Source organism: Brienomyrus brachyistius, chromosome 11 (assembly GCF_023856365.1).
Source record: "Brienomyrus brachyistius isolate T26 chromosome 11, BBRACH_0.4, whole genome shotgun sequence".
In the NCBI taxonomy this organism is placed as follows: domain Eukaryota; kingdom Metazoa; phylum Chordata; class Actinopteri; order Osteoglossiformes; family Mormyridae; genus Brienomyrus; species Brienomyrus brachyistius.
This window is the reverse complement of record NC_064543.1, coordinates 26,848,420-26,867,317: the sequence shown is the minus strand read 5'-3', so window position 1 is coordinate 26,867,317 and position 18,898 is coordinate 26,848,420. Positions and strand designations below refer to the sequence as shown.

The window sequence follows — 18,898 nt, the reverse complement described above, 5'->3', positions numbered from 1 at the left end:
TGTTATGTAGCATAAGCAGTATATTGCTGAAGAAAATATAATGGGAAATAATTTAGTTAGAACCACAATTAACCGGGCTGTTCAAGACGAACATTACAAAAAATAATAAGACAGGTATTTTTCCTGCATGGGCATGGATTTAATTTCTCAAAAATGATTTTTAACATTTGGTACCTTTTTCATAATCTGCTGATAGTGTAGATGAGCCCTTAGTGAGTGCATTTTTGTGTATTCTTTCATAAAACGGGAGGTGTCCTTTTCTTAATCAGAAAGAAAAACCTGTTTATCTTTCTTTTTTTCAATAAATATTCTGTGTTTAACGCTGAACATGAAATAAAACCAACAGGGCCCCTCACACGATGAGGAACCCTTGGGGCTACAGAAGGAGCACACAGTAAATCATACAGTAATTAAAACCTTTTAACAAGCCTCGTGGCACCGAGTGTCCAGGGTTCTCCCTTTTATCTAAGCAAACTAGGACAGACCTGGTGGGAGACGAAGACGCGAGGATTCGGCTGAGCGCTTATTTATGCAGCGTCTCTGACTCCGGCATTTGGCAAGGAAATGCATGAACTTTATTTTTTGTGACGAGTTTGCGTTGTTGTAGACACACATATATATAAATGGATGGATAAACACAAATAAGGGATTGTCTGCGGGTCTGAAAAAGCCCTCTCAGTTCACTGCCATTACCGCTGTCAGCCATCCTTGGCTGCGTCCAAGTTAAGGCCCCACGCTTTTCCAGTGTGTACAAACAGGGTCAGACCGCCCAGGGCCCACAGAAGCATCCATGCTGAATGACTGCCATATGTCTACAGCAACATAATTTATTACAGATGCAACGACGGTTTCCTTTCATTCTTCTAGTGAAGAAACTTGGCCTAATATTTTTGTATTTTCAAGGTTGATTTACAAATTGCAGTTTGCTATTAAAAATTATCTACCCAGAGAAAAATGAAACTAATTTATATAGACAAAGAGTTAGTTTATGGCTTCTTTGCACAGGACAGTAGTAGTTTTTTGGGTTTTTTTTTTTTTATCATAGTTGCGTTTCTCATTCTTCACATTGGAATAGTTTTTGAGAACTTGAACAGCCCATTTTTAAAATTGGATCAGTCAATTTTTAATTTTACTTATTACATTATATTATATTTTATTCTTGTATTTTCTGCCCTACAACTCAAAGTTTTGGGTTTTGAGGCTTTAATGTCCTTGCACACAAATGTGTGGCTACAATTACACACTAACAGATTTGAAAACATATTAAAGAAAACTTTTTAAAACCATGTATTATAAGGTACTATTTTGAAAAATGTTGAAAGGCATATCATTTTCTGCCAGGACAATTTAATCCCTCAGAAATAAGACAGTAGTATTTTGTATTGTATTGTCAGTAAAGTAAAAGGTGAAGACCATCATTTTTTGCACATACACTACAAACGAAAAATGAGTTTGCCAGTGATTTAAAGGTACGGTTTTAAAGGTAGGGGATTTTCCATCATTCTTTGAGGTAACTGAAAGTTCCGGAATATTTTTTTAACTGCTGCAAAAAAAACCTTGGCAACGCAGTCTGAGCAATTATATCATTTAACCATAAAAGCTGTTGTGCACATTTGCAGTGTTTGTTTTTGAAAAATGCAGAATTGGCACTTGACATCTGATGGCATTTCCATGTAATTATTCCAAAATAATGGGTTTTGTCACACAAGCCCGAAATTGTTAAATAATTACCGACTTGCCAAACCCATGAAACACTTAGAAAAATATGTATAATAAATACAGATATCTACTATGGTGGTGCGGTGTGTGTCTGTGTGTGTTGGGGAGGGTTCCATTCTTCTCAGCAATCCTTCCATTGTCACTGGCGTTTGTCTTTCATTATGCACTGCCCCGGGCGCCTCCCGGCCGGCGAAGGAGCCAGCACTCCTTTGGTTTATAGAGATCATATGGCAAGGAAGCAAACTTTGAAAGGCGCAGCTCGAGCTGCATATTTGATGGATTTCCTATGGCTTGAGTCTGGCTTTATTCTTTCCTGTTGTGGAAGCGACACCCCGCAGCACACGTGCCGGCCGGGCATGAGCGACAGCGAGGGCCAATCAAACGACAATATGTGCACTGTTTGTGCACGTTAGGCCCGCAGCGCCCCTCAGGGGACAGAAGGAGGTTCTGTCAATAATCCAAACACGGGCAGGAAACCACACCGAGTCAAGGTTGCTTTTGTCATTAACAATTAATGTAAATGCTGGACCCGAGATTGCACGGGTGCCCCAGCGGTGTTGAATTAGCGTGTTAGCGCTGGAGAGGGAGGCGAAGGCTGATTCCGGGCTGTGGCACAGGCAGGCTCACCGACTCAGCACGCTGCTTCCACTAAAGGGCCACAGCGCTGTTTTAAAAGTTAGATTCACCTGGCTGGCACCAGCGCTCTGGCCCCGACTGCATCCCGCAGCTCTCCCAAGCAGCCAGGCCTTCTTCAGTCATGCATAATGTCCGTCGCCGAATGGAAATGTATCGCCTCTGGGGGGGTTACTGGAATCCCCCGGGAGGAAAACGAAATCGACGGGGCTTTTTTTTCCTTTTATATTTTTTGCAGACGTGCTGCTTCACCATGCATTAACGTTTGAGATACCAGGAATGGAGAAGCCAAGGTGAGGCCGGGTTTTATCCGGTGCCTGGTGTAGCAGATCACTTACCGTAGGAAATCAAAGTCAATGGCAGAGTATCTGGCCTGGAGAAGAGCCCAGAGGCCCCAGGAAAAGTGTGCAGCCTGGTTGGGGAGAAAATAAGGAAGAGGCATTAAGGATACCTGTTAATACACAGGAACGCACAACACCGGACCGCATGGGTATTGGGATATTAGTCCTGCTGCAGGGGTTACTGTGGCAGCCTGAGACTCCACTTCACAGCCGCATGCTGATTTAAGGAGGTGTATGCGGCTGAAAATATGCAGTCTGCTATGCTCAGTGGTGCTCAAGTCTAGCCCTTTATTATTCAGTTTTCCCCATAAAAGACTGGTGATATTATTGTTTGTTCATTAATGTCCAAGCACTAATCCAGCACAAGATTACGGGGGTCCCTGAAGCCAATGCTAAGAAACGTAGGGCACAAGGCAAGGGGTCATGCAGGACGGGGTGCCAGGCACACACATTACCAGGCCATCGTAGGGCACGTGCACACACATTACCAGGCCATCGCAGGGCACGTGCACACACATTACCAGGCCATCGCAGGACACATGCACACACATTACCAGGCCATCGCAGGACACATACACACATATTACCAGGCCATTGCAGGGCACGTGCACACACATTACCAGGCCATCGCAGGGCACAAGCACACACATTACCAGGCCATAGCAGGGCACATGCACACACATTACCAGGCCATCGCAGGGCACATGCACACACATTACCAGGCCATAGCAGGGCACATGCACACACATTACCAGGCCATAGCAGGGCACATGCACACACATTACCAGGCCATAGCAGGGCACATGCACACACATTACCAGGCCATAGCAGGGCACATGCACACACATTACCAGCCCATTGCAGGGCACATGCACACACATTACTAGGCCATTTCAGGACACATGCACACACATTACCAGGCCATCGCAGGGCACGTGCACACACATTACCAGGCCATCGCAGGACACATGCACACACATTACCAGGCCATCGCAGGACACATGCACACACATTACCAGGCCATCGCAGGACACATACACACATATTACCAGGCCATCGCAGGACACATGCACACACATTACCAGCCCATTGCAGGACACATGCACACACATTACCAGGCCATCGCAGGACACATGCACACACATTACCAGGCCATCGCAGGACACATACACACATATTACCAGGCCATCGCAGGACACATGCACACACATTACCAGCCCATTGCAGGACACATGCACACACATTACCAGGCCATCGCAGGACACATGCACACACATTACCAGGCCATCGCAGGGCACATGCACACACATTACCAGGCCATAGCAGGGCACATGCACACACATTACCAGGCCATTGCAGGACACATGCACACACATTACCAGGCCATCGCAGGACACATGCACACACATTACCAGGCCATCGCAGGACACATACACACACATTACCAGGCCATAGCAGGGCACAAGCACACACATTACCAGGCCATCGTAGGACAAATGCACACTGCAAGTATTCAGAACACTCTACCTAGGAGTGCCCAGAGGAGATCTGAGCTAACATGGGGAAAACATGCAAACTTCACACACACAGAGTCCCCAGCCCTTGAACCACCATGTTACTGACAGAATCACCCAAGTCACCCAAGCTTTACTTAACGAGCAGAATGGTAGCTGTGACTGTATATGTGTGTGTGTGTGTGTGTGTGTGTGTGTGTGTGCCTTTCTGTCTGTTCGGCATTCATAGTGTACCTCTGCATTGTGCCTGAAATAAGACCCCCAGGCCCACAACCCCCCCCCCCAAATCCACAAATATAAAATGTATGGTTTTTATTCAGATATATTAAAATGATAATGATAAGAAGGATATTTTTTGTAATAATATCTTGATACAGACAATATCAAAATATGAGAAATTAAATGTTTCGGTGCTTAATTCCTTCTCCTCACAGATGTGATTTACAATAGGTTTTCAGAAATACTTTTCTTTGGTCCTTGTGTCAGCAAGCAGTTATAATCTGGCCGTCCCTGAACACCGAATGCAGTCATTTACATGACGACCTTTCTTGTGAATGATTGCATATCCATTTGAAACTCTTTACATCTTGGTCTTAACTTCTGAATTGAATAATGTGAAGCAGATGACGAGAGGATAATCACAAGCATACCACAATAATCACATTTGAAGGTTTTCCAAAGAAAGAAGTACATCATAAGATATTCTCAACACACACCAATAGATCAAACAATTCATTCTGTGTATTCTGTGCAGTTGAAATTGACATCATCAAAAATTCCTTCCTTAAAACAAATTAAAATCTTGCAAAAGCCACAAGGTAATCGAAATGTTAAATGGAAGTGTTTCATTGCCTGGTACACAGAGTATTGATCTCAACAAAAATATCTGTAGCTTGTAAACCAATTCGCTATGCATTGATATTATTTAAGTTCTCAGTGTTGCCATATTTTTATTCGGAGATAATTTAATTAAAATTTCCCGCATAGTATGAATAATTAACTGATCTTTTTGTCTGTTAAAATATTTTTATTGTTATTATGTATTTTATGTATTGCTCATAGTGCAGTGAAGACTCTCTGGTGTACCATTTTCCGTACACTACAGAAAGGCTGTACTGCTCCAGTGGGACCTGTAGGTACTGGCGCCGAAAATGGTCTAAAAAAAAATTGCCTTGGAAATATAAACCAAAAAGGTGGGGGGGGTGGTCTGAGCATCTGAGTTAAACCACAAACCTCCACACGTCAAAGGCTGGATGCGGGGGCTCTCTGCCAGCAGACACGCGTGTGGTACGCCGGCCATTAAGGCTTGTAGCCATGCACAGTGAGGCTGGAGGCGAAGAAGCTGTAACTCGAAGCACTCGACCGCACCGGTGTCCAAGAATAACAGGGCCCACTGTGAGCCGCTATTGTAGCTGCTCAACGGCAAGTTGAGAGTTTCCCTCCAAAAGCACGGCCGCTGATGTAGCGAGCCTGTGGGCTGTCAGTCAGGGCCAAATTCAATTATTTTACATAAATAATTTTGCTGCTGTTTTTCGGCCCATGGGTTTCATCTGCTATATGTATGACGACGACATTCGTCTGTCATTTGTTTTAATTACAACAGCCGAAATCTGTCTAATGAAGAACAGCACCTGCATTTAGCGAAGAGGACTGACATTTGTGGGGGGCAGGGAGGGGGACACAAAACAGCCATTGTGGTGGAGAGGCCGCGAGCTTCCTGCTGCAAATCCCAGCCCAGACGGGCTCCATGACAGAGTGGAGAGTTTTATATAAGAGTTTTTACCACTGCCATATATTTTGTTCATACTAGTAATCTAACGTTGACCAATGCTACATTTTCCATACATTTTCATGCTAATAAATCGGCACTTGATAAATGATAAATAGGCAACTTTACTTTTTTACAGCAACTTTTTTTTCTGATCGAGTATGGCATTAAAATGTAATTTTAATTATTTGTGTTACTTGAAATTGTATGTGGAATTAATATTTACCTTCCTCCAGTCTAATTCTAAAGCAAAATGTCTTGTGACTTTCAATGAGGATTGTAAAGATACCCATGTCTCGATAACGCTACATCTGACTGTGAGACACAGGAGCTTCGATCAAGCTGGAGACTCTGACAGATTTAAATCCTCTCTATTATCATTTGCTTTGGAAAAGTTGTTCAGATTTGGAAGTTTAAAAATTTCGTTATGACCTGCAGCAAAATGGCTAAGTGCTTCTCCGGTTTTTGTTATTAAGTAATGCGTCTGTCTGGCTGAGGGGATGGAACTTTCGCAGAGAAGAGCCCAAACATTGCATGAGGAGCGGAACTCCATCATATTTATCCAGCATCTATTTGCAGAGTTACACTCTTCATGGGTACAGAGAAAAAAATAAAAGGAATTTGGGGGGGGGGGGGGGGGGGGGTTCTCTAACACTGTGTGACTGAGTGTTTGTATGTTATTAGTGTAGCAAGCTTTTTGGTTTTGTAAGCATGTAAAAACAAATATTAGTCTCTCTTTACTTGTTGACTCATTTCCAGTGACTCATTTGCCATCATTTAGACTCTTATTTTTAGTGTGCCACAAATTAAGGGGAAGTAACAATTAATAATAAAAAAAACAAGGAAAATGGAATTTTTTTTAACAGACTGGATGAACCTTTAACGTTGCTGATGTGAAAACTGGGATTTGCACAGCTACATACATGTTCAATGCCAATCGGAAAGCACCACGTTTGCTGCTAATGGTCCATGTAATATAATTTCCTTAGGATACTAAGAGCATCATTTTGTGATGAACAGGCCGAATCTGGCGACAGCTTTGTGATGTAATGCTCCTTTATAAGGCCAGTAAAGTGTTTTTTTTCCGTCTGGCCATTTTTGGCAGGGTGAGGAACTCCGCTGTTCCGGAAGTTTCTTTACTGGGAGTATATCTGTAACTCTGTGCATGAGTCTGCATGTTTTCGCTGTGTTTGTGTGAGTGTGTTGGCGCCTCCCCTTGGTGTGTGGAATGCATTCCTCGTCCCGTCGACAGTGCCCTCTGCCATGTACCCTATGTTGCCTGGGATGGGATCCAGGCTTTCCCCAGCTCTCCATTGGACAATTGTTCTGGAAGATGGACGATTGGATTAACAGAGCCTAGGTGACCACATGGCACCTACCCATTGCCATTCTTTCTATGCAGATAGACTGTGCTCTACATTGCTCTGGAAAGCAGCTGTGATGGCTGATTGAATTTACATGCGTTACCATAGTGCGGCCGGATTCCCTTCACCTCCCGTTTTACTGCATGCAGCCATTGCTTATTTCCTTGACTGCTGCCAAACCGCTCTAGCAAAAATAACTGAAGCTCAGGGCACATCGAGGTTCAGTGCCGCGCCACCGGTCTGTTCCCAGGGGCCCAGCTGCTCTCCAAGTTCCCTACCGGGACAGGCATTCCTGCCGGCGGCACCTTTCTAGCACCTGGCTAGAAAATGTTTGACCTTGTTTTGTTTGAAAGAGGCCTTGTTGGGGTCCTGAGGCTGAGGACCTTTTACTTTCAAGTTTCACTCCATGGATGATGACTGATCAAGAAGATTCTCAGCTTAGGGAAAGATGGATGGGGCTTAGGGATGGATGGATGGATGGATGGATGGATGGGTGGGTGGATGGATGAATGGATGGATGGCATGATGATGGATGGATAAAGTGATGGGAGGGACTGAGGGAGGGGGGCAGGGATGCATGGATGAACGGATGGATGGGGATGGAGGGATGGATGGATAAAGTGATTTAGAGGGATGGATGGGGGATGGATGGATGGATGGAGGGACAGATGGAAAAAGTGATTGGCAAGGATGGATGGATGGATGGATGGATGGATGGATGGGGATGTGGGGGAGATGGGTCGATTTTCACGGGCTGCCAAATCTCACAATGTCCTGCAACATGACACACTTTTTTACAAACTCATCTTATCGCACTTGGTACTCATATACCTTGGTGTGTTGTTAGTGACTGACAGGGAGAGGTGTGAGGAAGGCCCCTTTCCCCCCTCTATCTGGTGAGCGTGACCCACGAGCTGAGGGCCGCCTGCTTCGAGAATTCAGCTTCAGAGGCACCGATGGAGCCACAGGTGCCGCGATATCCTCCAAGAAACAATGGCGGCTGTATGGAGTCACAGATCCCCCTACAGCCCACCGATGACAGATCAGAAGCTTAAAGCGCCATCTGAGTCATAACTCATCATGTACTCAGGATGGGAGCCTCTGTTGTCTCCTGTGCTCTCTTTTTAAAATACAGAACTGAAATTACTAGGAGCTTTTTAACTGCAGCTGTCACAGATTATTACTTAAATACACTTTTTGTTGTTTTTAATTGAAACCACCTTGTGATTTTCAGTGTCTCACATTCTGTACTCAAGCAATGGAAAGTATCCCCATCTATCTTTGTAAACTGCCTACTGTCGACTTGCTTGCTCACAAGGGCCGTCTACAAGACAGAGCTGTGCAGGGTGGAACTGAAATGCTGGCCACCATCCCCCCCCCCCCCCCCCCCCCCCCCCCCGCTGAGAAATAATGACAAAAACAAAAAAAAAAACACAGAATCTGTTTAACGTTGAAGTTTAACATCGCCCTCGCAGAACTTATATATTTGCAGAGAAGGTAATAAAATATATTGAAAATGTGTCATTTATTAAACACCTGTTCTTTATTAAGACTGTATGCTTTCCAAATCCTGGTGCGAGACGGGTGAACAAGGGGTATTTATCCTAAGAATAAATGCTGTCTGGGAAAAGAAGGCCCCTTTCGTCAGGGAGGCAAGCCAAGCTCTAAGTAAGACTTACAATAACAAAATCAATTATAGATACGTAAAGCAATGAAATCACACTGGAGAATTTAGCCTGCTGTTTATGTGTTCAGGCATGGATACAGATTACATTTAAACAAAGAAAAACATTGCGGTCAAAGGCAGTTCATTTTCTCTGCTAAATGTGTTTTTTGGAGCAATAATAAAGAATTGACTGTGAGTGACATGTAAATAATTGAATCAACATGTATTCGTGTTTCATGTAGAGTACTGGGGGTCTGTCCCCTTTACTCAGAGGTGCAGCACTAAGCCCAGACGCCCTAATGGTGTCCTACAGGAAAGGCGGCCGCCCTGTTTCAGGGATCTGGGACAACATGTCAATACTGAAGCATGGTTCATGCTCAACTCAGGCTGAGAATATCAGACAGTAATTAACAGGGAAGTCATACTGTACACCTAAGTATTTTTTGCCATTAATATGTGAGTCACTTAGCTTTTCGTGTTGGGAGGAAGAACTGATGTTAATGAGATATATGAGATCATGTGACTCGCGATGAGAGCTGAAGAGGGCCAACAGCAGGCATGAAAAATATATTAAAAAAAAAGAAATCACAGACCTCTGGGTTATAATTAGGTGAATTGGGATTCAACAGTGAAGTCATAATAATGTCATTTAGTTGGAAATAACGCGCAGAACGGCTCTTAAGATGAGGTGTGATCGCATCCTGTCAGAAGAGATCCCCCCGGCGATGTCGTGACGGCGGCTAACTGCTGTCGCGCCGGAGCGAGCTGTCATTTACGCCTCACCTTTAATAACGGCGCACCGGAGCCCCCGCTGACACCCTCACAGAAATATACACCTCACCCAGCAAAGTTGCAAAATAACGGCTCATTTGGGGAACTAAATGAATATAACCCTATACCTCCATACTCCTTGGTAGATGACAATGTATAACAGTATACAGCAATGCAATCTGGATGGACGGGGGGGGGGGGGGACAACAATACTTCAATAAACTTCAGCAATACAGTGCAAACACTTCTTATTCAATTTGTCTGGATTATTAAAAATTAGCTACATGATGCAAGGTCTACCACAGGACATCAGTTGTGCTTGCAAACGTGCCATTTGGATGCAGTTCTGTCTTTACGTTTAGTGGTGGCTCCCTCCTGACTTCTCGAATAAGTGCCAAACTTTGTAACCCATCGACTCCTTTCAATCACAATTAACTGTAGTCTGCTGAAGCCCAGGCGTGTAAATAGGATTTTGCTGTCTCAAATTGGCGCGTTGTAGTGAAGGACCAACATATCCCAGTCAAACCCTGGTGTCATAGGTGCATGTTCAAACTTGGACACGCCTGTCCTGCCGCCTGAGATGGAGCTGCTGATGGTGAAAGCCATCCGAGACCCAGGCCTGTAGTGAGGCCTGCCTTGGAGTTAGAGTAAATTACCCAAACTGCCCAGGGACAGCCCCCACCAATGGGGCCATATAACTTTCTGTCACTTTACCTGCTGTCGTCATAACGTGCCAAATTCATTATGTCACCTACCGCCACCGGATCGTCACACTGCTGCACCGAACATCTGCACCCTGTCAAATATCCTTCCCTTCATTTCTACTTGATTTTCTCCTGATATCTGATTACCCAAGGGGTAGGCAGCAGGAAGGAAAGCTGTGTTTCTAAAGGTTCTATTTGGTGGGGGGAATGGCACCCTGGGTTGGATACAGAACCATCTTCACTCCACTCATTAATATGTAATACTTTCATCATTTTTAATATCAGCTTTTTCTGGACTAGAGATGTCTATAGGCATCAAAATCTGACATGATTCCTGCAGGGGTTTTTAATCTGAATTCTGGTGAATCTGCTTACAAGATGAACTACTGACAGCAAACAAGGATGAAGTGTCAGTTAATGGGCAGGAACCACATCGCAGGCTCTCTGTATCAAAGGTTACCTAGACAGGCGTTCACAGCTGCTACCCACTGACTCCATCATTTTTAAACCAACTTTACTTATTCTCATTTATTTATGGAAAAACCCAAACAGAATATGTTCGCAAAACTGAATTTTGAACATTAATTCAAAAGACCCCTCTGCTCAGGGAACACCTCTGTTGTCCTACACCACGTTACAGCATCTCCTCTGAAAGTCCGTACTTGCACTTTGTCTGTTGATAGAAATTGTAGAATACACTTGTTTGGTTCTTGCTTTGTTTAGAACATGTTGTGTAGCCTCTTGCTCCAGCACTGCTTACACTCGTACCTGGGTGTTCACTGGAAGCTCAGTCTAGCCACGCTTATGCTTAGCTCACTTGACAGCTGTATGCCTGCCATTTGCCTCACATGTGTGGAAAAACCTATCTGCTAAATAAATGTAAATGTAAAACAGGCATCCCAAGCAGGGAAGGATTATGGGTTGTGTGGGCCCCTGGGCAAAACGTTCGCGAGGGCCCCCCCCCCCACCACCACCACCACCACCACCACCACAACCACCACAATTCAAGGGCCCTTGGCAGCCAAACGCCCTCCCTATAGGGTCAGGGGCCCTTGTAGGCAGAGGATCAAAGAATGTAGGCCCTCTAAAATAAACAAACGAAAATACATTGTTGATAAGCGTCGCAAATTGTTTTGGGCTAGGGGCCCCACGGGCCCCCTGCACCCCAAGGGCCCCTGGGCAGCGGCCCCGCTGGCCCGGTCCGTAATCTGTCCCTGATCCCAAGTACTTCTTGAGCAGAACAGTAGCAACTTATCTCTTTCTAACGATTTCTTTCCTTTTTCTTTTTTCCTGAGCTCTTTTCGGCCCATTCTGCCCCCCGCCTTGAGTGTGTCGTCCTTAGGGTTCTGATACGTCTTCACGCTGCCTTTGACTCACCAGAGAGAATTTGCAGACTTGAACGTACAGCTTCTGCACCTCCAGTTCCGAGACGGTGGGCTTCTGGCCCTGGTACTCTTTGTAGCTCTCTAGGTATGTGGTGAGCCAGTCCCTCTGCAGCTCTTGGCTGGGGTAAAGGCTATAATCAACATCATTCACACCTATGGGCCAAAAAGAGACTTTACATGAAGCATACTGTATGCTGAATAGGCCTTTCTAACTGTGGCCAATCACTACAATTGTGTCACTGCAGCTTTTGTAAATGTACCTTACAATCAGAGTTATTGTGCTTTGTCCAGTTCTGTGGTTCTCAAAGCCGGTCCTCGGGCCCCACTGCCCTGCTTGTTTTCCTGCTATCCCTGCCCCACACACAAGTCCCAGACGTCTTTCAGCTTCTGACTGACTGAACACACCTGATCCAGGTAATCAGCAGTGTGTGGGGCAGGAATAACTGGAAAACAAGCAGGGCAGTGGGGCCTGAGGACCGACTTTGAGAACCACTGGTCTAGTTTAAAAACTGCTTGACCATTAACTGAACCAAAATTGAAAGTAGGCAACATTTTTGAAGTCAGATAGTAGTGTTTTTCCAGTGTTAATTTAAGGCATTCTGGCATTAGTATGGATGAATAAATTAGAAAAATGAGAAATAGTGACAAAATGTCAAATACACTTCCAGGATTTTCTAATTATGTTTTAAATCACAGTCTAAAACGTGAAGTGCACACACCCACACAGGATAACAGCAAGCATCTCCAGGGTGGATATGAGGAAATCAAATCTGCATGGCCATTCTGACACAGCGGAAATGTGCCAGGACTTGCTGCACGCTGCTCACTGATTGAGCATGAGGAGATATCCTGCCCTTCTTGCATAATCGCCCCCATATGCCCATCTGCCATCTGCCCTCATTCCAGGCTGTCCCTAAATCTCGAAGCCTGACTTGAAACCTCAGGGAAGCGTCAGGCAGTAAATGGGCTACTCAGCCGGGGATGGAGCTTTGGAAGGCAATCGAAGACACGAGCTGTGAGCCAGTGGCATGGTAAGGCAGACTGACACCCCCTGAAATATCACAGCACATAACAATAGTACTACTGATCTTAACCTCAGGGAATCATTCTCTTATTGATTTAATTTAGCCAGAAATCTCTGCAGTCATGTTTACCTTTGCGTATATTTTTCAGTTCTTTGGGTTAAGGCTGTAATTGGTTAATTGCGATTTTGTTTTCCATACCCCTCTGAGTCACACATATTGTATTACCTCTGCATCTAGTGTTTTCTTCAGTAGTTCCTTTAACATTCATACCAATAATCAAAGTGAACAAGACATGCTTTTGTGTTGCGGAATTTTGCTGCTGACTGCAGTTGAAATCAGATTAAGGTAAACAGCTCTTGATTTCTGCATTATCTGTCTTTGGTTGGCAGGTTAATTGCACTGTTTTCCTGCGGGTTACAGTTACATGAGGAGGCTCGGTCGCTCCTAAATGACGGATCAGCCCTCAGAAACATGCGCCCATGCATCCGATGCCGTGTCTGCTCCTCATTAACCTCCTGTCTCTGACCCTCCCCAGCCCCCCCCAACCTGGTTTTCAGGACCGAATCCCCCAGATTCTGTCCTTCACCCTCCAGGTTGGAGACCCGCTGGCTCCTTTTGTGCTTCCACCGTGGGGCACATTAATGTATCCGTCCAGCATGAGGGAGCTGATACTACATGACAGGTGAAGTAGCTGTTCCAGGTAATCGAAAAGGTTGTAGCTCAAATCCAAGGAAAAGGACTGTGGTTGCACCTTAGAGATCGGTTCTCTTGGCCTGAAGAAGAGCCTCAGTAAATATTCAGCAGCCTTAAGGGGTAAAGCTGTAAAACTGTAACTGTGCTCTGAATCTAAGCATCCGTTAAGCAAATAAATTATCTGCAGTCCCAGGCGATGTCAGAAATCTTTTCCTCTCCGCTCTGCTCCAAGTCCGAGTCGCAGACGTTATCCTCAGCCGGGGAACATTTACACATTCCAGCCGGCCCCTCGCATCCCCTGCAATTACCCCCCAAAGCACAGTCTCGCCCCTGTCTGCTCCTGTTCGCAGGGTCTTCATTCTCCATTGTAAAAGCACGAGTACAGCTACATAGGAATTCTTCACATATCCCATCATGCCCCTCTATGAGACACACTCATATATAAGTGAGAGAAGTGAGAGTGAAGCTTGGGGTGGGAGCACAGGGTCAGCCGTTCATCTAGCTCCCCTGGAGCAGTTTTCTGATTTGAGGGTCTTGGTCAAGGGCCTGAACGATTACATGATCACTTTGCCGGCCACAGGATCCAAGTAAGTGACCTTATGATCACGGGGTTTGGGACCACCACTGCAGCAAGGGGCGGCTGCAGACACCTTCAAGTCAAAGGTTAGGGCAACGAACCCACCTGCAAATTCATTGAAGTGGTTGCCGATGTCATATGCCTGATAGTTGAAGTCAGTATACTCAAAGTCAATGAATCGCACAAAACCTGAAAGGAAAAAACAGAGTTAAACTTAATGTTTCAGGGCTCCGTGTAGATTAATCAAAGTACTGCAATTTATGGATGTGCTAAAAGGTAATATACAGTGTCTGTAGGGTTTATTTCTTGGAATATATGTTAATCCTGCTGAGAAATGCTGAGACAGAACTAGTTTAAGGGCCCAGAGAGGGAGCTGGAAATATTCTCTGCATAGACAGAGGAGCAACTTCTTTGTTTGTTTGAAATATCAATGTGCGAAGACTGAATGCTAATGAGATTCACATGAGAGGCAGAAGCCCCCTTCCAAAGTTTCTTTGTAAACCTGCTTGCCTTCAGCCTTGTTGTAGATGATGTTCTTGATCAGGAGGTCATTGTGGCACAGGACGGTGCATGAGTCCACAGTGGATAGGTGCTGCTTCAGAGCCTCGATCTCGCTCACCAGCACCTCAAAGCGGGGCACCTCTGAGCCAGGCCTGGAAGTGGGCGACAGACGTGCAGATGGGTCACACAGCGACGTATGAGTGGCAAAACGGGCCCCTCCGTGTCACATGACCTGTTTTTATTAAATAACTGAGTTCTCAGCAGCAGAACCGCAGAAAGCCAGGGGCCCCCGGTCGCTCTGGGCGGGAGGAGGGAGCGTATGTGAAAACCACATGTGCAGCAGCTCGCAGTAAACAGTAAATATGCGGTATACTTGGGGAGCAGCGGCATTACTGGGGAGCGTGCAGCCAATTCGGTAAAACAAAGGAACGCTGGTCTTTATTTTTCGCTGCACTAAGCGCGGACACAAGGTCACGCTGCTTCTGCTCTAACCTTTGGCAGAAGCACTCAGACGATCCCTTCTGTGACGGAGAATAAAACTTGGCATTTTGTGTCATTTATTTTTGGGATTTTTTTTTCTTTTTCGTTTTACACTCTCAACTAATCTGTTGTGTGAGATTAGAAAGTGCCATATTAACTCTGCTAATTTAAAGCATAAATTAAAACGATATCAAATTATCTCAATGTTATCATTGTATGATTACATGCTATTTTACATTAGAAATGGCTATGCCTGTACAGTGCTATACAATGTAAGGAGTATAAATGGCAAATATTCTCAGGAATAGCTTAGCCTCTTGCTATCTGATGCTGGTGATGGTCAGTAACAGGGGCCCAGTGAGATCAACATGCCCGCACCTCCTGCATTTGGGGCTTGAGGGTCACTCCCAGCTACGAATGGGGAACTCGGATGTCTCCCTACGTTCTTGGGGTTTTCTCTTGTTGTTCAAGACCATGCTATTTGGTGAACTAGTGTCTTAAAATCAGTGATTCTCAATCTGATCCTAGGGGACCCCCAGACAATTTTTGCTCCCAGAAGAGAAGGTGGGTGGAAGACGTGGACTGTCAGGGGGCCCCGAGGACCAGGCTGAGAATCACTGTTTAAAATCGCCCTTAGTGCCCTTCCCTGCACACCCTAGAATATCAGCATGGCCTTGTACTGAGTAAGCTCTCGTCTACCATGGGCTCCAGTGCAGGCCTGCCTTGATGGGGGGGACCCCCGACAGCTTTGGACTTAGTGGGCGGTAGCGGAGGGGTGGTGAAGGAGGCGGGGGAGGCTTTTATGGTGTTGCTTGCCATGGCTGCCTGTTACTGGGAAACCACATCCTGTACAGGCCTTCCTCAACTCTCAGAACTGAAAACGTTCTTCTGGACGTATGGGTTAGTTATACAGCTATACAGTTATATTGAATGGTATGTTGCGATATATTGAGATGTATAACTCAATAAAAATATGCAGACAAAATAGTAGTCATTTTTATGGGAATTTTATACTTTTTATGCACAAAACACAAACAAAAAGAAATTTAATTAATGGCAAGATACCACAGGAAAAAACAGGGCTGGTTTTTCTCAAAATAGTTTTCATGGGGTGCCGTTAAAGTTAACTGTCCTTCACAGCCGAACACGAAATGGAGTAACCCCAATGCTAAATTCCTAAATTGACCATCGGCGCATTAAAAAAAAAAACTTACATAAAAATAAAAAAATAAAATGAATGTCGTTTCCCTTTGGAGAAATCAGAGTGCTGGTATCTTTGATGTCTAACCCTTGATATATCTGGCCCATGGTGCCACATTCTCCTGTGATCTGTGGGATTAATTAGGTGGAATGTGCCGGCACCCGTTAAAATCATAATACTAATTTAGCCAATGCACTGTGGCGTCGCTGTGGGTGGTGGCGATGGTGCCCGTTTGTGGAAAACTTGCCCACCGACATATCAATTAATGCAGTCAACACAAAATAAATTGAAAGTCTGGGATGTCATGTGACAGCTCTGGGCTGAAATTTTTACGATGTTCCGAAACAGCCACGTTTCTCTGTTGCTGTATCGATGCGCTCCCTCGGATTTCAGACGCATCTGTGTTAATTGAGCGCACAACAAGTTTTTGTGGAATTTATTGTCGTATTTAGTAATAAAAATATGTTTAAGCATCTCTGACTTATAAGCACATGTGCAAAAATATTTACCGTGGTATTCATTCATCTGTTTTCAGAGCGAGTGCCTGGTAGGATGTTTCCCCTGACATTTGTGAAGAATGTCCTTTTTGTAACTCAATGGCGGCAAGGACAGACTTAAGGTTTGTGCTTTACTTTAGGACAACATGTTTTTTCCAGAAGGTCTACATGGAGCCTATGTGAACCATGCTTCAGTATTTCCTCCCTGTTAGACACAGCAAGTGCCGTGTGTTACGTGGCACGTGTCCTAAGCGGTTCAGCCGCTCCACTGTACCTGGTTTGTTTTCCTCATCGGAAATGTCATTATAAATCAAGCGAGGGAGGGTCCCTGCGGAGGCACCTTGTGCAGACCATTGTTCCTGCGTCTACGCAGGACTGTCCTGTAAACAGTGTTATACCTATTTATGCTCTGGGACAAACGGAACGTTTTTGCACACAGCTGTCCACATAATTGAGTAGTGTGTCGGCCATAAAACTAAGGAGACAGGCTTTCCTGTTTACGGGAGCAACAGATGTGTTCCAACCAATCATCACACTTGTTTTCATGCAGCATTATTACATCACAGAACTCATTCTCCTTTTCTCTTTAAAGTAACTTTAACACAGCTTTGCATCAATGAATGTCTTTCGTTTTTCCCAGTTATGTCTGGGTTCATACAAGTAAGCATTTACTAAGATTTTAAGAAAAAGAGCCATGAATTAATTACTTCCCTCAGCTGTACACATAGCATAGCGTCACACTTACCCAGGAACCCTTCAGCTGTAAAGGCCTATGTCTAGCTCTCATTCTGTCTCTCAATATCATGATTAATTTCCTCACACCCTCATAAATATGAAAACATTCTTTCCCATTTTGTATTTTTTGTTAAATTCAATTAGTGATACTCCGGCACTGTATAAAAACATATTATGATTAATGAAAGAGACTAATTCAAAAACAAAACCCTTAATGATCAATTTTGAATTAGTCTCCTGCTCTTCAAAGTTCATCCTCTGTGGGGCCCATGAGCTGCAGTGAACAGGCAGTGGGGGTGAGGGCTAGAGGAACCGGAATAACCTGGCAAATCTCCAGCCCAGGAGAGCCCTCCAGAGTGGGGGGGGGGGGGGGGGGGAGATTCAAGAGCATCGGCTTGTGAGTGATGAGGATGGATGTGATCAGATGTCTCACACTAAACACAAACACTGCAACTTCACTGGACTAACGTATGCTTGTCTTTCATATGAAGTACTCATCTGAAGCTGTTTTTGGAACCACTTTGGGAGCTGGGACCCTGTAATCCAATATAACTTTTACTGTGAATGATAAAAGTAATTGCAACCTCCTTCCGTAACTTTGTACGCCTACATCTATGGATGCACAGATAGCATTTGTCTCTGTATTATTTAAAGGTACCCAGACAAATCTGTACACAGTAAAAGAAAGTGTCATGCAAAGAGGACTTTGCCAGCAGTATATTGTGATTATGACATTATGGAGAAAAGTGGTTGTGAATTACCTTGTTTCTTTTTAATCCAATCTGTTAGCAGCGGATCACCATTTACTGTCCTGCACTATAGAATAATGGCTTCATCTAAGGCAACAGACACACATCGGCTCATCATATTTGGACATGATGACTGACACGGTTTTGTAACCAGCATTAAAAGAGTGACCCTGCAGCTTATTGGTTACGTATATAACATATATCTACTTGCTTGTTTCTGGGTTCTGATAGCTGTGAATGAAACAATTTTTTCATCAACAAAAATAAATGTAGATATTTAAATTCAAACTAGATCAACTAGAAATGTGTAGCTTATATTATTGATCAAATTCACCCACAATTTTTTGGAGCAAAGAGGAAAATCAAGACCAACATTATTTTGTTGTGGATGATTTCATAATGTAATGAACTGATTGCCTTATAGATGTTCAATGTTAGCGTTTCCTCACTGGCATTGTTTCTGATTTTCAGGATTCCTAATCTCTTTGTCTCAGACTCATCTGCTTCATTCAAGGTACCAGTGAGCAGGCTGCATGTGTCACAGGCCAAACTCAAAAGCGATGGCAAAAGTGAAT

At 44.5% G+C, this 18,898-nt stretch overlaps 1 protein-coding gene across 2 annotated transcripts in view; it reads right to left on the bottom strand.

Moving 5' to 3' along the window:
• The window catches only part of LOC125751690 (ethanolamine kinase 1-like), a 37,690-nt gene that overhangs the window by 4,639 nt on the left and 14,153 nt on the right, over positions 1–18,898 (bottom strand). For both annotated transcript variants that reach the window (XM_049030848.1, XM_049030849.1), the window contains exons 4-7: positions 14,671–14,813; positions 14,266–14,349; positions 11,858–12,018; positions 2,691–2,764 (exon numbers count right to left, since the gene is read on the bottom strand). In XM_049030848.1, the coding sequence (XP_048886805.1) occupies positions 2,691–2,764; positions 11,858–12,018; positions 14,266–14,349; positions 14,671–14,813 (462 nt within the window). The remainder of the gene's footprint in view (positions 1–2,690; positions 2,765–11,857; positions 12,019–14,265; positions 14,350–14,670; positions 14,814–18,898) is intronic.